This window comes from Urocampus carinirostris, chromosome 16, assembly GCF_059441175.1.
Source record: "Urocampus carinirostris isolate Australia breed hairy pipefish chromosome 16, RoL_Ucar_1.0, whole genome shotgun sequence".
In the NCBI taxonomy this organism is placed as follows: domain Eukaryota; kingdom Metazoa; phylum Chordata; class Actinopteri; order Syngnathiformes; family Syngnathidae; genus Urocampus; species Urocampus carinirostris.
The window spans coordinates 35,863,215-35,887,670 of NC_142364.1; the positions used below are offsets into that span (position 1 = coordinate 35,863,215).

The 24,456-nt window shown below is 44.4% G+C and overlaps 1 protein-coding gene across 1 annotated transcript in view; it reads left to right on the forward strand.

Annotated features, from left to right (window-relative positions):
- The window catches only part of slc27a6 (solute carrier family 27 member 6), a 79,200-nt gene that overhangs the window by 33,596 nt on the left and 21,148 nt on the right, over positions 1 to 24,456 (forward strand). Inside the window, exons 5-8 of the mRNA XM_088356138.1 lie at positions 5,975 to 6,169; positions 8,195 to 8,285; positions 13,742 to 13,940; positions 15,150 to 15,247. Of these exons, the coding sequence (XP_088212264.1) occupies positions 5,975 to 6,169; positions 8,195 to 8,285; positions 13,742 to 13,940; positions 15,150 to 15,247 (583 nt within the window). The remainder of the gene's footprint in view (positions 1 to 5,974; positions 6,170 to 8,194; positions 8,286 to 13,741; positions 13,941 to 15,149; positions 15,248 to 24,456) is intronic.

The window sequence follows — 24,456 nt, forward strand, 5'->3', positions numbered from 1 at the left end:
GTACTTTGCGTTTGGAGGCACATTTGTGAGGATAGTACTTGGATTTGGAACTTCAGCTGCCCAATCTTGGACAACTTCATTTACCGCTCTCAAATCATGTACCAATCTATATTTAGACTTGTCCGATTTGAGAACTGGAAAAATCGGAGTGTTGCATGGACTTTGCATCTCAATTAGTACTCCAGCCTTGAGCAGCCCGTCGATCGTCTTTTGTATCCCTGCTTCCGCTTCCGGCTTCAGCGGATATTGCGGTCGAAACGGCAATTTCGTTCCCCGTTTCAGTTGTATTTCAGCTGGATTTGCTGATTTCACCAATCCAACATCGGTGTCATGATTTGACCACACCTCCTTCGGAACATGGTTCAGCATTTCTTGTCTCAATACGTCCTCTTGTTTTTCTTCATCTTGAACAGCTTGTGTCGCCTCTGGTATGGTAACCACCCAAGGTTTCGCATCCATTTTCATTTCACATGGTATTCTCACCATACCATCTTCGTCTGAGATTGTCATTTCCGAATCTTCAGTCTCAATCCATCTCACGCTCTTTGCTGCTTTCACCATGGGACCTAGGTCTTTAGATTTGAATCCTTTGTTGACTAGTAATGCAATATGTGGTTCCGATTCCGGCACTCCGAACCACTGCGACGTGAAGTCATTTGGTTTGATGTTTAGAGCTGCACCCTGATGGCCAATCAGGAGGCAGTCGACCAAAACTTCTACTGTGATGTTCTTTGTCTGTTTGTCCCATATTTCCTCGTAGACCATACTGCAGGACGAGTCATAATACATAGTGCAATGATACTCTGTCGTTGGTTTGAATGCCTCTGGTAGCTGTATTTTGATGACAGGTTCCCATACTTCCATAATTTTATTTACAGGTTCTTGTAGATTTCCCAACCAATAGACCTTTGCGCCTTTGCTTTGTTGTAGCATTTGATTCTTGAGTCCAATCCTGTCCAGATACACCCCGTCAGGAGTGCACCACAATTTGACACCAAGCTTACACAAAGCGTCTCTTCCCAGCAAATTTACTGGCGTTTCTTCTGACACAAGAATGGGTATCATAATTTCACCCTCTTCAGTAGAGATTTTCACTGGGTCTGTCATTGGAATGGTTTGTTTTGATCCCGAGAATCCTATTGTTCTTATGAATTTGCCGGACATGGGGAGGTTCGAGGCATACTCTGAACTTATGCAGGTATATGTAGCTCCGGTGTCAACTAGCATTGGGATTTTGTTGCCTTCAATTTTGACCTGGATTATTGGTTCCCTGCCAGTTTCCCCTGCATGAATTGTGAATTGGGCCTCCCCCACAGGATTCTCTGGGCCCCCCTAATGCCAATATCTTGGACCTGAACCTGGAGATCCTCTTCCTTGTCTTGACGGGCCCCCCTTTGTTCCTCTCCATCCCCCTGGACCGGCTGCTGAACAGTTTCGTGCAAAGTGACCAGGACCCTGACATTTCCAGCACACGAGCACTTGGCCTGTGGGCGCGTGCCCGTTCCTTCTTGGGGCACCTCGACCCCAGGCAGGCATCTGGCCCTGTACTGCTCCGTAGGGTTGCCGGCCAAATGGCTGTTGCTGATAAACATTAACAACCGGAAGTGGTTGCTGGGTTGATGGAACGATGGGCGGCGCCGTCACGCTTGCCTGGATGGTTTGGTCCAGTACAGGTGCTTGAGTCTTCAGTCTAACTTTATTCTGCAGGTCAGAGAGCTGCATCTGAGTGAGTTTCCGTTGTTCAGCTTTTTCTAAGTCCTGCTGTCTTTGCTGATCCTTTCTGAATCTCTCAATGGCGTGGACAACATGGTCACGGAACTCCCTGTATGGCATTGAGGTTAACCCTACGGCATCTTCCAGCTTACTCTGAACTTGTATTGGCAGGGCTCCAATGACTGCATTGCGAAACAGAGTCGAAAGTATAGGGCTGTTCTCCACTTCTTCCTCTGTCTCCTGTTTCCATCGTTTGAGCTGTCTGCCGATGTATGAAGCTGGATTCTCAGTTTCGCCGAGAGTCTCACCTTTTAATGCCTTTGGATCAATCTTGGCAGGGTATTCATCCCGTAATGCTCTCCACACCACTGCACGGTAGGCGTTAAATTCAGTTCCATCCGCCATCACATCGATCATCCATCCATTGTTGCTATGGCACAAAATATTCTGCATCGTTGAGGCACCTACACATTGTGCCAATACTGACTTGATATCGCCGATGGCTAGCAGCTTGCCAATAGTCTCTTCTTCAAACCGTCGAATCCACTTCCCAGCACCTTCATGTATGTCTGGCAATCGGGAAATCAGACCCGTGAGGTCGAGCGTCTGCCAAGGGATGTACTGACCTTTGTTTCCCTTGATTAGAATTGGAAACTGACCAGGGTCTGTATACCTCTCTGGCGGCCGGATATTAGGCCTATATCTTAGGTCGTAATTTCCAGTCGCAATCATTGACGGTCCAGGTCTTTCACCGTCCTCCCTTGCCTCAGCTCTTGCGTGAAGATTGTCTAATTCTTCTTCCAATTCTCTGATGGTAGCTCGGACCGTACGCTGTTGTTCTTGTTCCATGTTCTGGCTTGTTTGACGGACACCTCCGGTTCCCATGTCGACCCAAAAAGATTCACCTGACTTTCCCTTGACCGTTTCATTTCTCTCCGCATAGCAGTCGAGCGGTTCCCTGCATTCCACTGTGTCGAACTTTCTCTCCGTGCTACAATGCTTTGGGATAGGAGGATGTTGAGGACTTGTTGGTGCGTTCCCTAAGTTTTTTGTTGGCAATTTCATCTCGTCTCCTTCTCCATCATACTTGAAATCCCCATTTATTTTCATTGTTCCGACCAAAGTTGGATACAACCCAGCTGATCCAGTTGTCTTTTCAGCATTCAATGATTTATCTTTTAGTCGAATCAGTCCTTCCCTAATTTTCTCTCTGTAATGCACACCTTCAGTCTTAAACAGCTTCAAAATCTCCTTTTCTGTGTTCCTCTTCTCTTGTCGTTTCTTGTTATTTTTTCCAGATTTGTAGTCCATAATCCTGACTTCCATGACATCACAAGAGTATGTATCGAACGTACCACCTTTCGGCCATGCAGGTTGAAGATCCTTCGTCCTCTTCTCCCACTTTTGTGACACCTTTTCAATCTGCTCGGCCTTGTCCGGATGGCGCAATCCCAAAAGCTTCACTGGCACAAGAATGTTCATAATTATTCAATTAATGTCACTGACCTTGCTTTTGCAAACTTAGGCTGATTTGGACGCGTGTCCTGATTTTTCCGAACGAGGGCGCTGTTCAGGCTCAGAATGGGCGGGGGGGGCCTCTTCTGCTCGCACGTCTGCTTCTGCTCAGACACAACAGTTCATTCCAGCTCAACCCCTTCATGAATATTCATCTTAGGGCGGACCCAGCTCCTCCCACTTGAGCGGCCCTCTTCGCACACGAGTCTTCAACTTCAGAGCGTCAGAGTGTTCAACGGAAACAGATCTCAAATTCACAGCCACACGTAGACGGAGCGCTCAATGAGTCTTTCACCTTAATTTATATCCCAGTACCGTAAGTTTTTCATATCTATCTCATACACCAATCGCGCAGTACTTTTATTTCCTGTTCTCACGCACTAATAAGCCCATTCTGCGCTCTTAAGTTCCCCTATCACCACTACGTCCTTGCGGGCGAGGAAAAGTAATCACTCCACTCTTCATTTATCTTTCCAAGACCCCCTCCGTAAGTCAAACAACTCAAACATAACGTTACACAAAGTAAAGGACAGAAAGACGGGGGAAAGACGGGGGTGGGGTGGGGGTGATCGGAGCGTGTGCTCAACTCACACAGGGAAAGACGGAGACGGGTGGCGGTAGGCGGTGGGGGCGAGAATAACCCACAAAAAGCAAGACACTAACGCACATACAAGACCGTAAAATGTAAAAGAATACACCTGTTAGCGCAAGCCTGACTCATGTCACACACACATTCTTCGTATCGCTTGTTCTATGCGAATATATCTTAATAATACAACATCTGATTAACTGCTCATTTTTCTAACGGCGGTATAACCTCTCAGACTCTAGAAAATTGCGAGTTACTATGCACCACACTTCTTTTTAAGCGTACCTTGCACGGCAGCCTCACAAATCCTAAATCGACTAGGGAAACACATAAAACATGTCCCGTATTAACCATATATAGATCGTCTACTCTCGAACTGACACTTCAGCAAATGATGACGTCTCATCACCGCTATTACACAGATCTCAAGACAATCATAAATATACAAATACCGACGCCGCTGCACCTTTTATCCAGGTAAATTATTCTTATTTCTTTTTCACGCAGCCATGTCCCACAAAAACAACAGGATCCTCTGAGCCCAGAATCCCGTCGGACACAAATCTCAACTCAGTCTATGTATCTCATCCGTCCGAACTTGGGCCTGACTATGGACGGAATCCACGTGCACGAATTTTCATAATTTAGCTCCCATGCCGCAGGCTCCCAGTCTCACACGAGCAAACCGAAATAAGAGAGGAAAAAAACTTCTCTTACCTCGACTGCTCATCCGAGACGGACCACTTTTCCTGTGCCAATACCACGTTTTAGGGCGCCAATAATGTTGTAGAGAAAACGTAGGTTATGATCTGAGAGAAACCTTCTCATATGTGGATAAGGAAAATGGACAGAAGCCAGCGCGTCATGGGAGGGAGACGACTTCATTGATGCGTCAATGAAGGTCTCGGAAAAGCTCCAGGCAGAACATCGCTATCACGTATTACTTAAGGAATTTTGTTTTTCTCGTTCAAGCCATCTCTTTGTATCCTTATTAGGAGACAAGGAGATGGCTTCTCCAAACAATCTGACGTCAGTGTATACAGAGACCTTCGTTCCTTGCCCAGTGTATACAGAGACTCGCACTCTATCTTCAAGCAAACTCAACTGTCTGCCAAGAACTGAGTTTTTCACTGACGTCAGTGTATGCACAAATGCAAGTCTATTTACCACAAATGTTGAAATTACCTTTTTTATATCCAATGACAACTCTTTTGAATTAAATTCCTTATGAACTAAGGTTATTGGGTCGTACAGGGAAGTTTGGTGACGATATTATGTCAGCTTAAGGGTCAGGTGGACTGTTCTTGTGTTTGTTTACTTTTCATCATGTCACACACTAAAGATCCCTACTATATGTCATAAAATGGCATTAAGATACTAATAAGTAGATTGCCATTTATGTCTACACAAACAAAAGGTATTATGTGAACGTGCGTTGTATGTTAACCCTTACTGTATTTGACCGAACGGGTCATTTTTTTAAATGAGTGTACGTACCTTGTAAAGATGAATCAGCACTACATAGCGCCGAAGCTGTCTTCAGTATAGCACATTTTTCCTCCGTTGATTGGAGACACGGAAAAGGTGATGAGCTTCCAGGCAATCGGTAATAACACAGCTGTAGCGGGCATTTTTAACATTGCACGAACTCTCCAACTGACACACCACAGGTTGAGACTCGAGTTGTTTACATGGGACGTAGACCAATACGTCACTGAGGTCTGCAGCCAATTCGTATTACGGCCATCTACTGGACTGGGGTGGAATCTTGCAATTGTCGTCCAATTTCTTAGGGGACAATCTCCACTTTGCACTCCACTCACGGAGGGCACTACTCTATTGAGGGACCTCACTGGAGGGTTCTCAGGGCCGAGTGAGAGGAATGGGATTGGGCCTTACACTTTATATGGATGGATGCAACTCTGGCATCTATTATATATTTTTGTTGTACTTGTGGCATTTTTGCCATGGGGGCATGAAATAGAAATGTCTCTGATATTTCAATTTTTAGTGAGTAAGCTGGAATTTGTATTTATTATTTTTCTCTGTACCACAAGTTAAGAGTACTTCTCTGCAAAAATACCCGGAAAGAGCAATTGAAAGTACACAGAAGCAATCAACTTACTCTTATTTTCATGTCATTTTTACCACCTACAGACAGAATTACACAAGGTTCACTCTGTGCGGATGGGAGTTGGAAACGGACTGCGTCCAGATGTCTGGCAGAAGTTCCACAGACGTTATGGAAATATAAAAATGTGTGAGGTGTACGGCTCCACTGAGGGAAACCTGTCTTTCATGAATCACATTGGCAAGATTGGCTCAGTGGGGCGTTCTAACTTCGTTCTCAAGGTGAGTGAATAGCAACACTTGTTTTTATGGTAGTAGCACATTAATAGGCATGTTTGATTTTTGGATGTGATTACATACAGTTTTCCCTCGGTCCATGTGTATTCTTTGTTAGTCTTAAAAGAACATCAAAAAATGAAACAAATACATTTTTAAAATTATATTTCCGCAGAATGAACATAACACGAAAGGCACATTATGTAAAAAAAAAATAAAGGAAATAATAAAAATAGTGTTTTACCTTTTACCTCACGTTTCTTGAAAACTGATCTAACGACATCTGCTTTCGGATATGCGCGGGCAGACATCATAACGAGCGATAGCCCCACTCGTCTACACTTTTTCCATGTGATCCACAAATTTCGAGATTTTGTGGATGAACAAATTCAATTTACCCAACAAGGATATTAACGGCCTGACAATAGTCTTGTTTTACCCGGTGAATATACGATCTGCTGACTTGACATGGATATTAGCAATCTTACCTGAAGGTGTTTTTTCAAATTCAAGGTTGACAGGATTTGTACAGCACAATGGTGTTCTTTCCCTTTTTTTCCTTGAAGATAAATTTAGACTTCAGCTTCCACCCTGTAAATGCATTTTTCCATGCTAGTTCTTCTGCTAGCACTGCCAGAAGAGACGCAATCGTTACTACTGTCGTCGCTACGTAAAAACGCGGATGGCAAAAAGTAATAATAACAAAGAAATAATGACGACGAAAAGCCAAAAACAGATAAATGAATAAAAACAGTAATTGAATTAATAAAAAGGGCCAAATATGGCGCAAACTCAGACAAATTGTAATCCTGCTATGTAACCCCCATGCTCACGGAATGTAACTATAGTCTGAATACTTTGTTTTTGCTTGTACTGTAACGGATTACAGTTACTTTTATTTTGTATCCTTTTACTGTAACACCGTTACATTTAATGTACATGTACTCCCCAACCCTGGTGATGGAGAGGGTAGTTTTTTTGTTTATTGTGCATTAGCTGTTTTAATTTAGCATACCACTTTAAACGTGGGGTTTGTTGTCAGAGGTGTCCGTAAAAAATTAAAAGCAGAATATTTTCTGTAGTAAGTATGTGCCCTACTGAGTTTCAAGATCCTTTATATATATTTCACCCACTGTTTTTATCTTACTTTTAGCAACGCTGTTACGGAACACGCATCACATTAGGTAGACAGAGAGGGGGGTGAGGCGTAGAGGATCGAAAGTAAACTGCTCTGAATCACAGTTTTTTTGTTCATGTAGCATGTCCTGTTTCAAATGCAGTCCAAAAGCCTTTCCAAACCCCTAAAAAGATGAAAAAAATAAGAGTTTTTTCGAACTCGCCTAAGAAATGCACGATCTTGATGAATAAGCAGCAGAGGCTGCAATCATGACTTTAAAGTACCAAAGAGTACCAAAGTTTCAAATTTCGGACAGCACCTTTATGTTCCCTTATTTTTTTTCCATGTAAGATTATACAAAAATACATTATTATTTGAAAATGATGTTTGGTTATAATCTTAGGTTTAGCCTCCTTATTAGGGTATTAAACTCCATTTTAAGGGTTCTTATATAGGGTTGGAGCTTGGGTTACAGCTTGTGTTAGGTGTAGTTTCGTGTTAGGAATTCCATATTAGGGTTCTGAACCAAATGTAGGGTTCCAAAATAGGTTTAGAGCTAGGGTTATGGTTTGCAGAGTTAGGCTTAGGGCCACAAATTAAGGTTTTAAACTGTTTTAGGGTTCCGAAATAAGGATCGAGATACAGAGAAGGTTTGAAACTTGAGTTTCGGCGCCCGCTTTTTGATCGGCGCTAGATTTCTTCTTTGAATGGGATTGGAAAAATTAGACAAAGTGGCTTTGAAAAGCCTTAAAAAGTGCTTGAATTTGGCCATGAAAAGGCTTATGGAACTTGAGGACAGACCAAGCACAGGATTATCTTAGTCATCATTCTGGTGGCATGATTGGGGCAACAGTGTGGCACGCATGTAATAGTAACTGAATATCACTGATAAAATACAATTTTCTCTTGTGCAGTTTCTGCTAAAGTATGATCTTGTAAAGTATGACATGATCAAAGATGAGCCACTGAAAGATGAGTGTGGCTTCTGCCAGCGAGTGCAAAAGGGTAAGATGTTTGAGAATATTCCTTTATTCAACCCCTTAACATTCTGACGGCTCATCCAATGAATCCAACCGTGTAAAATATTAAGTCCAAAACACACAATAATGTTGACTAATAAAATAAATTCACCTGAAAGTATATCTGCTTTGTTGGATATTGCTTATAGAAATCTGTTCAAGTCTGTCCTAAACTCCCCTTTAAAGAAGACTTGTAAAATTATTCCCAATACTGTAGTCAGCCTCTTGCCTTTTGATTAACTACACTCCCGGTAGTCATGATCCACACTTTTAGAAACGCCCAAACCTACCTTTAGAAAAACGTATAAAATACAATGTTTATTTTTTCAGATTGTGATCAAATTTGAGAATGTACCAGGTAAGGAAGGATTCAAGCTATTGTTGTCAGGAACCAGAAATGGAGACAGGACCCAATTGCGTTAATTTCTCTTAGTTTTATTGAGAAGGAGGCAAAGGCTGGAACCCACGATCCAGCAATCGTCGGTTGTGGGGTGCAGACCGCTCGGAAGCGTGATTGCCGTGGATTCAGTCGCTTAGCCTAGCGAATGTATTGCAAGTTCTTGTGATCGGTCCATACCAGGAACGGAACCAAAACCCCCTCCAGCCAGTGCCGCCATTCTTCCAACGCCAGTTTTACGGCCAACAGTTCTCGGTCTCCCACGTCGTGGTTACACTCGGCAGGGGACAAACAACGCGAAAAGAAGGCGCAGGGGTGCATCTTGTGGTCCTCGGCCGACCTCTGGGACAATACTGCCCAACCCCAACATCCGAGGCATCCACTTCCACAACAAGTTGACGTTCAGGGTCAGTTACCTGGCGGATGGGGGCCGAGGAAAAGTTGGCCTTGAGGGTGGCAAAGGCATTGTTGGCCACCGTTGACCATCGGAATGGCTCCTTGGGACAACTGAACTATAGTTCCTAATGAATCGACGGTAGAAGTTGGCGAACCTAAGGAAATGTTGAAGTTTGTTGCCGCAGTCCGGGTCGAGCCAGGAGGTGACTGTCGATACTTTGGCGGGGTCCATTTGGATCCTCCCCTCCGCTTCCAGGAAGGCCGCTGTCTTGGCGTGGAACTCACACTTCTCCGCCTTGACGAAGAGCGAGTTCTCCAGGAGGCGATGAAGGACGAGCTGGACGTGCTGCGTGTGTTCCTCCAGGGATTTGGAAAACATCAAGATATCATCCAGGTAGACCAAAACATACCGATTAAGCGTATCCCGCAGCACGTTGTTATTGAGGGATTGGAAGACGGCGGGGGCATTGGTCAAGCCGAAAGACATGACCAGATACTCGTAGTTCCCAGTTGGAGTGTTGAACGCAGTCTTCCATTCGTCGCCCTCCCGGATATGAACCAGGTGGTAAGCGTTGCGGAGTTCTAGTTTGGAAGAAACCGGGGCCCCCTGAAGCAGTTCGAAGGCGGACGAGAGCAGTGGTAAGGGGTACCTATTTTTTTACCGTGATCTCATTCAGACCACGGTAATCGATGCAGGGGCGCAAGGATCCGTCCTTTTTCCCCACAAAAAAGAACCCCGCTCCTGCCGGCGATGATGGTGGCCGTATGATGCCTGCTGCCAGAGCGCCAGAGATATATTCCTCCATGGCCTGCCTCTCGGGTGCTGAGAGGGAGTAGAGACGGCCCCTGGGAGGGGTGGAGCCCGGTAGGCGGTCTATAGGGCAGTCATAGGGTCGATGTGGGGGCAGAGAGGTGGCCTTGGCTTTACTGAAGGCCCCCTGCAAGCGGTGGTAGCAGGCGGGAACATTAGACAAGTCTGGTGGAGCCTACGAGGACACAGGCCAGTCGGGGTGACAAGCGGCGCGCAGACAGGTCCGGTGACATTCGAATCCCCCATTCCAGGACTGCCCCTGAACGCCAGTCGAGGAGGGGGTTGTGCTGCACCAATGACGGGTGTCCCAGGATGAGCGGTTGAAAGGGAGAAGGAAGCAGGTGAAAACGTATCCACTCGCGGTGGTTCCTGGACAGTCTCATCTCCACTGGCTCAGTAATTTGTGTTACCTTACCCAACAGATGACAGTCCAGAGCTCGAGTAGATACCGGGGTCAGGAGACGAGCAAGTGGTAAACTCAGCTTTTATGCAAGGGCGATGTCTAGGATATCGACCTCGGCGCCGGAATCAATAAGTGCCGTCAGAGTCTGGGGGGAGCCGGGGATTAGGAGGCGAGCTTCTAGGACAGGACGCTGTGTCCGGGAGGTCGGGATAAGGGCTGAGCTCAATTGGACGCCTTATGTCCGAAAAGCTTTCCCTTTTACTGGGCATGAAAAGACCCGGTGTCCATTCCCTCCACAATACAGGCAGAGTCCCTCGGAGAATTGCCGCTGACGCTCATCGGCGAACAGCGACGCGCGATCCACCTCCACTGCCTCGCGGCGAGTTGAGGCCATTGCCAACCTAAAGGCCAATGTAGAACGTCCCGTGGAAGAGCTGACCACCATCACTGCTACCGCACCATCCACACCGGGCATGTCGTCGGCATCTTCCGCTCCGGCACCAAACCCCAAATCACCCAGAAAAAAGGAGGCACGATACACTCCTTGCCTTTTGAAAGAGGAGTCTGCCAGAGTGAGGAAAAGGCTCGAGCAAACTGAGGCCAAAACTGAGCAGTTCCTGATCCTTTTTGGGAAGCTCGTGGACAAATTGCCAGAACAGTGACATCTCTGCAAGTTTACCTTTGTTTTATACAAGGAAATTTTTTATTTTATTAAGAAATCAATGAAGCTCCAGTTTGTGTTTTCCAGTTTTATGGAAGTATTGGTATATTTATGTTACATTTTGTGACACATTCTTTATTTACTCTTATGTATTCCGGCCCAATGTGAGTTTGTTTTTCTGAAAGTAAACTATTATTTAACCCAGAGGGATTTGTAGTTGTTTTCTGTCCAACAATCGCGTAGTTCACGCACAGTATGTCACATCATCATGAAATGAACCACCAAGATGTTACTCAAAATAAAGACGTTTATTGAATAGTAATGCAGAAAAGCACAGGATGCAACTGTGGGTCTGACTTCCAGAGCCTGAAATATGGCTTTTGGGCAATTTATTCCATATTAACTGTGGACATTTATGTGTATGGTGGATCTGGGAACACTGAAGATCCGTGACACCACACGGTAGGACAGACCGTGGGCCAGCCAGTACACGTAGATCAGGACCTCCAGCCATGGTCCTGCTCCCTCTTCAGCAGCCCCTGCAGGGCCCACATGGCCTTCTTGCTCAACCTGAAGTCCTGGATGAGTTCTGACTCCACATTGAACCATAAACACAGAATGGGAACATAAATGTGGGCATAGAAAAGAAAAATACAGCTTTTACTGTGATGCATGCATCATGAAAAAAATGTAGAACTTATCTTTATTTTATATCCAAAGACAACTCTTTTGAATCAAATTCCTTATGAACAAAGGTGTTTGGGTCCTACAGAGAAGGTTTGGTGACGATATTTTGTCAGCTTAAGGGTCAGGTGGACTGTTCTTGTGGTTGTTTACTTTTCATCGTGTCACACGTTAAAGACCCCTACTACGTCATAAAATGGCATTAAGATACAAAAAGTAGGTTGTCATTTATGTCTACACAAACATAGGGTATTATGTGAACGTGGGTTGTACGTTAACCCTTACTGTATTTGACCAACTGCGTCATTTTTTAATGAGTGGACGTACCTCGTAAAGATGAATCAGCGCTACATAGCACCGAAGCCGTCTTCAGTTTAGCGCATTTCTCCTCTGTTGATTGAGAAACGGAGAAGGTGATGAGCTGTCAGGCGATCGGTAATTACACAGCTGTAGCGGCCATTTTCAAAATGCACGGACTCTCCAACTGCCACACCACAGGTTGAGACTCGAGTTGTTTACATGCGACGTAGGCCAATACGTCACTGAGGTCCAATTAGTATTACCGCCATCTACTGGACTGTGGTGGAATCTTCCAAGTGCTGTCCAATTTCTTAGGCGACATTATTCACTTGCACTCCTGTCACTGAGGGGTCTTCCGTATGGAGGCACCTCACTGGAGGGTTCTCAGGGCCAAGTGAGAGGAATGGGATTGGGCCTTAAGTTCATCCACAGTGATGGGTTTGGGGTCTCTCAACTGCCTCTTCACATTATCCAATAGATTCTCTATGGGGTTCAGGTCAGGAGAGTTGGCGCGCCAATTGAGCAAGATAACACAATGATCATTAAACCATTTACCAGTGGGCATGTGCCTGGTCGTGCTGAAAAATACAATAATCTCCATCAAACTTTTCTGCAGATGGAAGCATGAAGTACTCCAAAATATCCGATAGCAAGCTGCAATAACCCTGCCCTTGATAAAACCCAGTGCATCAACACCAGCAGCTGTCATGGTGCCCCAGACCGTCACTGCCTGTGTGTCTAGCACTTTGACTTTCGGAGGACATGCAATATTCATCCGAAAAAAGTACTTTGTGCCACTGAGCAACAGTTCTGCTGCCGTTTCTGGTTCAAAAGTGAATTGACCTGGGGGATGCGAAATCTGTAGCCAATTTCCTGTCCATGCCTGTGCACTGTGGCTCTGGATGCTTCTACTCCAGACTCAGTCCACTGCCTCCTCAGGTCCCTCAAGGTCTGGAATCGGCCAGTCTACACAATTTTCTTCAGGATCCGGTCACCTTTACTGGTTGTGCAGCACTTTCTGCTACACTTTTTTCTCCCCACCGACTTCCCTCTGAGGTGCCTTGATACAGCAGTCTGGGAACAGGTTATTCTTTCAGTGATTTCCTTTTTGTGTCCTTACCTCATACTTGAGGGTGTAAATGGTGGCCTTTTGGACAGCAGTCAGGGCAGCAGTCTTACACATGATTGCGGTTGAGTAATGAACCAGGTTGGGAGTTTTTAACAGCCTCAGTGTGTAAGTATTTGCAAGTGTGTAAATTAACTTGTTGACTCAGATGATTAGGTTAGTAGCTCGTTTAGAGCACCTTTTCATGATATGCTATATTTTGGGTTTTCATGAGCTATATGATAACATTATTTATACTCAAACAAAAGACCTGAAATATTTCAGTTGATGTGCAATGAATCTTAATTATATGAACGTTTCATTTTTATCATCATTACACTTTGGAAAACAATGAACTTTATCACGATATGCAATTATTTTGAGAAGGGCCTGTAATATCAAAGAAAATTCAGGCAAGAATAAAAACCTATTTTTGTGTGTTCCAACTCAAAATACTCAATGTTAGTAGCACACACAGTGATTATTTCAGTTTGGGACAAAACTTCAGAGTGTTACCTTTAAAAAGAGACAAAAGCATCTATATTCTCCAAATGGTTCAAAAGCATCATTCAATTTACCATAGGTATGTATTGGATTGAAATTTTAAAAAAACTTTAAGGGGTTAAGCGACCTTTTTTTTCCCAAGTGCCTCGCATCTTAGTCGAACTCTGCTGGCATTTTCCAGGTGAAACTGGGCTCTTACTATCCAGAGTAAGTCCCCAGACTCCCTTCTTTGGCTATGCTGGAAGCAAGCAACTGACTGAGAAGAAGCTGATGAGGGATGTATTTGTCAAAGGAGATGTGTACGTAAACACGGGTGACCTGATGGCTGAAGATAATGAGGGATTTATGTCTTTCAGAGACAGAGTAGGAGACACCTTCAGGTAAAGTTGATGATTTATAATTTCAAAATAATGCAAGAATTCTGTCAAGAAAAGTCATGCAAATAAAAATGTTCTTGTTGCACTATAATGTTCTTCTGTATCAGACCCAAGGCATCTGTCTGCCCTAAAACAGTCTCAAACTCATTTTACTTGGGAGCCGCGGGTGCCCAGATCCTGGAGAAGTTGGGCCAAATCAAGGTTTCTACATTAAAAAGCTTTCATTTTTTTAAATGTTTTATTTTTTTTTTAAAACCAATATTAAAATAAATCAATCGCTAGTAACAAATCAATAATTTGCGTGGGCTGCACTTTCAATTCAAAGGGACTGTGTGTATTATTTAACCACTTCTAGCGGTAAAAATAACTTAATTGAAAAATAAAATCATTAACCTTATAGAAGCACCACAACTGGAACTGACCAGTTGTGTGGTGTTGAGGGTCCATGTGAGGTCCAGTTGCTGAGGATCATACTTGACATTTTAAACTCCCTCAGCCTCCTTAGGAAGCACATTTACTGTTGAGCTTTCCTGACCAGTTGTGTGGTGTTGAGGGTCCATGTGAGGTCCTCAGTGATGTGCACGCCCAGGTACTTAAAAGCTGCTCACCCGCTCTTCTTCAAGCTCCTGGAGGCACCCTCCCTTTCGGCTTTCTGGGAGGGCGCGGGGGTCCTCTCTCTACTCTGGCCGGCCTCCTGGGGACTCGTCAAGGCAACCCGGTCTGTTGTTTTGTTTCACACATGCAAGATAACAAATCTCACCCTCAGGTGTTAGGAGCTAACTCAGTCACAGTGAATATTTAAATAAATGCATGGTATTCGATGCACATGTTTTGACATTGTTTCATCTTTTTTTTGACGTTGCAAAATGGAATTTTTGCCAAATGTTGAATAGGCTACAAATATCACTTAAACATGCATTTTTTAAAATACTCGCAGGTCAAAAATGTTTTCTCTATATTACATTACAAGAGCCTCATTTAAACAGAGCTGACATTATTGTCCATCATCTTGCTTCACCAGGTACAAAAAAAAGAGCCTCAGGATGAGCTTTTAGAACAGGTTATAATGCCTTATCTTGGCTTGCTCCACTGTTTCCCTTAGTAAGTTCAAAATCCATTGACTGTGCACTAAACTTTAAGCTTTTCGGGTACTCTGTAAAATAAAAAAAGTGTAACTCTTAACAATGGCTAATTTTGTTGTCCTGGAACTAGGTGGAAAGGTGAAAATGTTGCAACAACAGAGGTGGCAGAAACCCTTGGCACAGTCAAGTTCATTCAAGAGGTCAACGTGTATGGAGTGGAAATACCAGGTATGTTTCTATATAGAAGAATTCTATATAACAATTTGAATGACCATAGCAACAATGCTCCCAAAAAACGCTATTTACAAACACAATGATTGTAGCAAGGTTTTTCAAAGACGGCATATGTGACGAATTGTGGCACATAGTGGTTTCATTTGTGCAAGCCTCCTAAGTGTAAATATGTAGTGTTTTCCATTATGTTTTGAGAAATTTTAGTATTTCTGAGTTCCAAGTGCAGTTTCCTCAGATTTCAAAAATACAACAAATGTTTACACAGCTACACATGTATTTATAAATTCGCAGTTATTTGATTTTACAATGGATTACTAATTTGGACTGACACACACAGACACGCCTACAGTAAAAGTATTCAAACTAAAGTCATAAAACTTCAACCTAAACTAAAGTCAGAACATTTCATAAAAATAGGAATTGGAATGTGAGGGATTTTCTGGAGGATTGGATAAAGTGAAATTATAAAATTTATGAAAATGCTTGAATTTTAATGTTGAAGTTAAGGTAACAAAAATACTTGAATTTTGGGTGAAGTGCTTTGAAATGCTTGAATTTCTTGCCATGTCTCTTCAAAACAATAAAATTGGATTAAATACTCAAATTCAAAGTGTTTATTGTCATATGCACCATAATGAACCACGATTCCCTGCACAATAAAATTCTTACTTTGCTGTCCACACAGTTGCCAGCATGATAAAACTAAGAAACTGTATACATAAAAGAATATTAAAAAGATAAAAATACCCGGTCCGAAGCCTACGATCTGAGAGTGCCGGTCTTCTGGTGATCCCGAGAGCAAAGAAGTGTTCTGCTGGTTCGAGAGCGTTCTCTATCCGGGCACCAGTGCTGTGGAATGCTCTTCCCCCTGAAATCCGATCTGCAACCTCAGTGGAAATGTTTAAATCTAAACTTAAAACTCACTTCTACTCCATTGCATATGAATAACCTACTCTTCTTGTCGGCCAAAAAAAAAAAAAAGTCTGTGTAATATAGTCTGTGAAGCCCTTTGAGACTCTTCGTGATTTAGGGCTATACAAATAAAAATGACTTGACTTGACTTGACTACTAGATTAACTCAAGATGAGTTAAGGCACTAAGATAAGACACAGTTGAAATGACTGTAGTGCAAGAATAGTCCAGTTTAAATTGTCTGTAGTGTGCTGAATGTGTCTGTGGTGTATTGTTCGATCAGCAGCTGTTTCAGAGTCTGATGGCAGAGGGGTAAAAAGAGTTCTTTAGACGCGTTGTCCTGCAATTCACACTCCTGTACCTACGTCCTGAGGGCAGAAGTGTGAACAGTCCGTGTTGTGGGTAGGTGGGGTCCTTAATGATGGAAGCAGCACTCCTGTGAACTCTGTGGTTGTATATGCTCTGCAGAGAGGACAGTGTAGTCCTGGTGATCCTCTGAGCGTTCTTAACCACTCTCCTCAGGCGTTTGCAGTCCATGGTTGAGCTACTGCTGTACCAAACAGTGATGCAGCTGGTAGGATGCTCTCCACGATGCAGCTGTAGAAGTTGCTGAGGATCATACTTGACATTTTAAACTCCATCAGCCTCCTTAGGAAGTACATTTACTGTGGAGCTTTCCTGACCAGTTGTGTGGTGTTGAGGGTCCATGTGAGGTCCTCAGTGATGTGCACGCCCAGGTACTTAAAAGCTGCTCACCCACTCTTCTTCAAGCTCTTGGATAAATAGTGGCTGGTGAGGTCTCCTCCTCTTCCTCATGTCCACTATAACCTTCTTTGTCTTGTCTGTATTGAGGGTGAGGTTCTTGTCTTTGCACCATGTCACCAGACTTGCCACTTCCCTTCTGTAGGCCGCTTCGCCCCTGCAGTGATGAGTCCTATCACCGCTGTGCCGTCGGCGAAAACCAGGATGATGTTGTCCTTGTCGGAGGCGACGCATTCGTGTGTGAAGAGGGTGTGGAGGATTGGGCTGAGGACACATCCATGTGGAGTTCCAATGTTGTTGGTGATGCTGGCTGATGTCCTTATTCCAATTCTGAAAGAATGGGGTCTGCCATTTAGAATGTCCAGGAGCCAGTCGCAGAAGGTGGGGTGCAAACCGACTGTGGATACTTTATGGGGGATGACCGTGTTGAAGGCGGAGCTGTAATCTACAAAGAGCATCCTGATGTAGGAATCTTTGTTTTCCAGGTTCTGGTCTTAAACAGGAGAGAACTGTGCTTTGGCTGAGGTAAAGGTTGAAGATGGAGGTAAAAACATTTGCCAGCTCATTACCGCATACTAAGAAAGGACAGCCAGGGATGTTGTCAGGTCCTGCTGCTTTGTGAGGGTTGATATTTTTCAGGACTCGGAGTACTTGACCTGATGAGACTATTGGTGGTGGTGAGAGAGTTCTGATGATCCAGGTGTGTGAGGAATTTTTCTAGCTTCAATTTTGTAAATAGTTAGGATTGAAACAAATTATTCTTTACTGCAATCATTAAACTAATTTGCCTCTAGGGGTTGCTTGTGCTCCACCATAAATCTTTTTATTTCTCTGAAGGATGCTAGAATTTCCCACAGTGATAAAATTAAGTTGTTATTACTTGAGTTCTTTTGAGTTATGATAAGAATTGAAATCCCGAGAAAATGGAATGAATGAACCAGGCCGATGGCAATGACACACGATTTATTAACACAGAGATTTAATTATATGGAAAAAAAGGAGGGGGGCTCTGGAGATTATGGGAGTTTGACTGCTGACATTTACATAGTACAAAAATAAAGTTTCCTGCTATAATGCTCGCCGATTTGGGGGGATTCCCTTGTACAGAAAAAAACGCTCATTCCCAAGAACCAGCAAACATGGTGTCAAATCTGAAACCGTCCTCTTTCTTGTTGTTGCGGAGAGATTTGGTCTCGTCCTCCGGTTGGTCACAACGTCTGGCCCATGTGCCGAACTCAAGGCTGCAGGGCAGGCTGAACGGCCACATCAAGCACCCACCAATCAGGGCAGTAGACAAGAACCAGTTGGAAAGAGGATGAACTATCGATCAGTTCCTCTTTATATATGGACCAGGGACGCTTGACCAGATCATGCTTTTATGGGCGTGGTCTTAGATATTTGATACTCGCTTGACCAGATCATGCTTCTATGGGTGTCATCTAAGATATCAGATACTCGCAGTATCAGGTAACGAACGGTCTTGAAGTTGCTAAACTTGTTAGACGGTCAAAGAACTGAGAAATTTGCATTTTGTTCTGTACTTGAGAATGCCCCTCCAATCGACATAGTTACATACGGTGAGAACATTATTTTATCAATACATAGCCTTGGATGTTTTAATTACATTCAAAACTTCATGTTACCAGATTTCATTATGGTACATGGTGAACTGGTACGTTCAGGAACTGTCCAAAAGGGGACGCAGTCGTTCCATCCATTCCAAAGTTCTGAGTTACTTGGAAGTCAATTTTGTGCTGGGCTCAATTGCTCTACAGTAGAGTAGTCAACATTTAGTCAGAAAATGATCATACAATGTCAAAACATGTGAGGTGAATACTGTGTTTTAAATCAATCAAATAGATATGCCATCTGACTGATACTAGTAGAATGTGAGATTGGGGAGGGGGCATTAGTTTGCATTTTTGCATCAAAAGCTACTGTGACAACTCCACTCCAGCCCTCCCAGGAGACCAGAAGCCAGAGCTGGTACATGTCTCACCTTGCAAGGGCAATCTGAATTTGGCCAGCCAGAAGGCAAGAGGGCATAGCCTAACAAAGAACCGGATCAAAACCCTTATGCTAACTGCTTCATGTTTACAAATTATGCTAATGGTTACATGCTAACGACTTCATGTTTACAACTTATGCTAATGACTACATGTTAATGAGTTATGCTAATGGTGCATGCTAAAAAGTGATGCTACCGGCTAAATGCTAACTGCTTCATGCTTACAAATTATGCTAATGCTAGCGGCTACATGTTAACCAATTATGCTAACCGCTACAGAACCAAGTAAAAAATTACAAATACATCGCTCTGAGATAATGACTTTATGCTAACTCATAATGCAACCAACTCAGTGCTACCAGTTCTCCATCATCTGGCAAATCCATCACAACTCTCACAATTGCCTCGGGAATTATCTAGTTGTATTTGTTTTATTTTTATTGTTTTATGTTCTATTCAAGCTTCTTCAGTAGATGATTAGTAAACGAAAAGTCCATTAATCCAAGAGGACGTGTGTCTTGATTAAAATATATTGAACTATCAAAACTGAAAAAATAATTCGCCTAAAGTGGGTGTAGCCACCCTTAAGAATAACGTTTGTCATCCGTTTTCCTGACACAATGATTTAAAAGCGTGTGCGGTTCTCCAAAAAGGCGAGAGGAGTTTTGAAAAGGATAAACTCTGCTCTTTAATTCAATTGATCGATAAATTGTTAGAAGAATTTATTTACCTCCCGTATTAGCTACATATATTGGTGCCCCGTTAGGGCCTGACTTTCAAGGTCTCTATTTTGATCAAAACACACACTAAGAAAATTTCACTGCAAGTTTTGTCTCTAAAAATAAGCAGACATTATTTGTTTCTGGAACCAAGAAAACTTCCCCATCTTATAGGAGCCACCCTACAAATCAATGTGCCATCATACTCCGTAGACTTAAGTTTATGTTGAAAAAATAAATATTTGGGTCGACTTAGTGAACGTTGTTTCGCTGAAAAGTAGAGAAATAACAATCACACAATTAGATTTTTTTTTATCTAATAGGCCTGAGTTCAGACGCTGCCCTACTTACGAACAAGAATTTGTTCATAAGTTGCTTCAGTGCTATATTTTGTATGTTTAAGGTTTGTATAAGTAACCTGTATTGTTTTGTAATAAAAACATAAACATTTCATGAAATAATATGCTCTATAAAGATAAAGCTTAACTTACTTTTGGAAAATAAGCTTGAAATGTTAGGCAATTTCCTCCTACGTGGTAAAAAGTAGCCAAAAAAAAGCAATCCAACCATCTTTTCAACAGCATCAAGCTCCATTTCAAATGGAACAGTTCGCTTTTTCTTTACGCCAACCATCTTGGATGCACAATATATTAAACAACAAAAATTTCAAGTTCTTAGCGCGGTGGAGATCCAGATATAGACAGTATAGAATGTTTACAAACGAACCAGGAAGAGGATTTCTATTTTCGGGGTGGATGTTGGGTGACCTCCCAAAGCACCACAACACTGCGGTAGCAGCGGAAAGAAGCAATACAGTAATGTCCTGTACTCGGAAAAAGGAGCACACAATACAAAATCTAACTTACAGCAATGTCCGGATATTTTTCGTTACCCTGAGAAAAATGTTCGTATCTACCGTTTTTCGTAAGTCGAATGGTCGTAATTAGGGGAGGGTCTATATTTTTATTGTTCCAAAGTCCCAAGTCCGTCAATCAGATTAGCTACCTAAAGCATGTTAGGAATTTAATATATTAAAATGTACCGTTTACCCAATTGGTCGAATTAGTTATCTGACTCCACCAACCATTATTTTCGATTGTTCTTGATTGTTCTCAGCTCAGGTATGCTGCTGGAAATGTGAATTTCCCTTCGGGGATGAACAAAGTATCTATCTATCTATCTATCTATCTATCTATCTATCTATCTATCTAAACACAAGCTAACAATAAGCACTAATTTCTTTTTGGGAAAAGATGGACAAAAATAGCCAACATTTTCACACGGGGGCAGATTTATTTTCTTAAAGTATTTAACTAAGTGAACTCCATCGAATTAACCGAATTAGCCGAATTAGTGTCGCTCGGGTCTCCGTCAAGCCTCCTCTCTCGATTGCCCCTCTCTATCTTTCTCTGTCCACGCCTTTCTCCCAAGCTGGTGTGTCGGCTCCTCCCATGGGCGGGCCAGAGAAAAGCCCCCACGTGACACCACTATCTCGGAGAAGAGCATCGCGATGTCTGTCCTTGAGCGTCTGGCCTTCTGCATCCTGTTATCAACAGAACTAAACAAAACATTCACATTCGGAACGGCGTGACCTGAAGCTCACTCAGTGAAAATCTTCATTGCACTCAATAAATGTAATTTGTATTCGATCGAACAAAATCTCTGATAGTCAAATGTATAAAATCCTTCAGGCACAAGATTAAAAAGAGGATAATTTCTTTGTCTCAAACAGTGAGTCCTTATATTCTGCTTAAGAGAAGCTCTATTAGCATAACCATGGTGGTATGGACATGGTCCATTTTTAGCTAACTCAAGCACATCTGCCATCTTGACAAAGGCGGGTCTACAAATCATTCGTCCAAACACTAAAGGCTAGATTTTCTACCTAGAGTTAAATTTAGCCAGCTCTAGGTGTCAAGGGGGCTGGTCATAAAGTTTCCGCTCAAGACAAAGGAGAGCAGCCTCCCACCTACTCCTCTTACTAAAGAGGTGTGACTTTTTTTTTCCTCTCCTCACGGAAGAAAGGAAATCCAAGTCACTTCCTTACAGCACAAGTCACTATAATCCAGCTAAAACTTTTGAAATCTTGTCACCAGCAGTTTTCTAAAAAAAAGAGGTTTTAAAATTTAGCTCCCAATTGTAGTGTGTCTTTGTATCAAACCGAGAACACTTTAAAAGTGTCATCTCAAATACCATGTCACAAATGATCACTCCCTCTTACCACGCATAAGAGGACAGTATTGTTTTGCGTAAGGTGTACTGTTTGAAGATTGATTGTTACTGAATATTGGGATTAATTAAAGCAGAGAGTTCAGTTAAATTAATCAATGTGGTTTACGACCACTAATAAAGTACTCAAGGAAAGTCTAAAACTCTCACACTTGGTGTCACGGTTGCTCAATTGATCCAATTATATATTGGTTTATTATCCATCCATCCATCCATCCATTGTCTTCCGCTTATCCGAGGTCGGGTCGCGGGGGCAGCAGCGTTAAAAGGGAAGCCCAGACGTCCCTATCCCCAGCCACTTCCTCCAGCTCATCCGACGGGACCCCGAGGCGTTCCCAAGCCAGCCGAGAGACATAGTCTCTCCAACGTGTCCTGGGCCGCCCCCGGGGCCTCCTGCCGGTGGGACATGCCCGGAACACCTCCCGAGGGAGGCGTCCAGGAGGCATCCTTATTAGATGCCCGAGCCACCTCAACTGGCTCCTCTCAACGCGGAGGAGCAGTGGCTCTACTCCGAGTCCCTCCCGGATGACTGAGCTTCTCACCCTATCTCTAAGGGAGAACCCAGCCACCCTGCGGAGGAAACTCATTTCGGCCGCTTGTATCCGGGATCGAGTTCTTTCGGTCATGACCCAAAGTTCATGACCATAGGTGAGGGTAGGAACGTAGATGGACTGGTAGATCGAGAGCTTTGCCTTTCGGCTCAGCTCCCTCTTCACCACGACAGACCGGTACAGGGTCCGAATGACGGCAGACGCTGCACCGACCCGTCTGTCGATCTCCCGTTCCATCCTACCCTCACTCGTGAACAAGACCCCAAGATACTTGAACTCCTCCACTTGGGGCAAGACCTCCTCCCCGACACGGAGGGAGCATACCACCCTTTTCCGACTGAGAACCATGGCCTCGGACTTGGAGGTGCTGATCCCCATCCCGGCCGCTTCACACTCGGTTGCGAATCGCTCCAGCGAGAGCTGAAGATCACGGGCTGAGGAAGCCAACAGCACCACGTCATCTGCAAAAAGCAGTGACGCAATGCTGAGGCCCCCAAACCGGACTCCATCCCCGCCAAGGCTGCGCCTAGAAATTCTGTCCATAAAAGTTATGAACAGAATCGGTGACAAAGGGCAGCCCTGACGGAGCCCAACCCTCACCGGGAACGAATCCGACTTATTGCCGGCAATGCGGACCAGACTCTGGCACCGGGCATACAGGGACCGCACAGCCCGGATAAGACTGTGCGGTACCCCATACTCCCGAAGCACCCCCCACAGGGCCTCCCGAGGAACACGGTCGAATGCCTTCTCCAAGTCCACAAAACACATGTAGACCGGACAGGCAAATTCCCATGCACCCTCAAAGACCCTGAAGAGTGTATAGAGCTGGTCCAGTGTTCCACGGCCAGGACGAAAACCACACTGTTCCTCCTGAATCCGAGATTCGACTTCCTGGCGGACCCTCCTCTCCAGTACCCCTGAATAGACCTTACCAGGGAGGCTGAGAAGTGTGATTCCCCTGTAGTTGGAACACACTCTCCGGTCCCCCTTCTTAAAGACGGGAACCACCACCCCAGTCTGCCAGTCCAGAGGCACTGTCCCCGATGTCCACGCGATGTTGCAGAGGCGCGTCAACCATGACACGCCCACAACATCCAGAGCCTTAATGAAGTCTGGGCGGATCTCATCGACCCCCGGGGCCCTGCCACCGAGGAGTTTTTTGACAACCTCGGTGACTTCAACCCCAGTGATACGAGAGCCCAACCCAGAGTCCTCAGGCTCTGCTTCCCCAGAGGAAGACGTGCCGGTGGAATTGAGGAGGTCTTCGAAGTACTCCGCCCACCGATTCACAACGTCCCGGGTCGAGGTCAGCAGCGCCCCATCAGCACTATACACAGTGTCGATGGCACACCGCTTCCTCCCCCTAAGACGTCGGATGGTGGACCAGAATTTCCTCGAAGCCGTTCGGAAGTCGGCTTCCATGGCCTCTCCAAACTCCTCCCATGCCCGAGTTTTTGCCTCGGCAACCGCCAAAGCCGCATTCCGCTTGGCCAGCCGATACCTGCCAGCTGCTTCCAGAGTCCCACAGGCCAGGAAGGCCCGATAAGACTCCTTCTTCAGCTTGACGGCATCCCTCACCGCCGGTGACCACCAACGGGTCTGAGGGTTGCCACCGCGGCAGGCACCGACTACCTTGCGGCCACAGCTCCGATCAGCCGCCTCGACAATGGAGGCGCGGAACATGGTCCACTCGGACTCAATGTCCCCCGCCTCCCTCGGGACATGGGCGAAGTTCTGCCGGAGGTGTGAATTGAAACTTCTTCTGACAGGAGATTCTGCCAGCCGTTCCCAACAGACCCTCACAACACGCTTGGGTCTGCCGGGTCGGGCCGGCATCTTCCCCCACCATCGAAGCCAACTCACCACCAGGTGGTGATCAGTTGACAGCTCCGCCCCTCTCTTCACCCGAGTGTCCAGAACATGCGGCCGCAGGTCCGACGAAATATTGGTTTATTATTTATTATTAATTAATTATTATGTATTATTTATCATATATCATTATTATTATTTATTAATTAT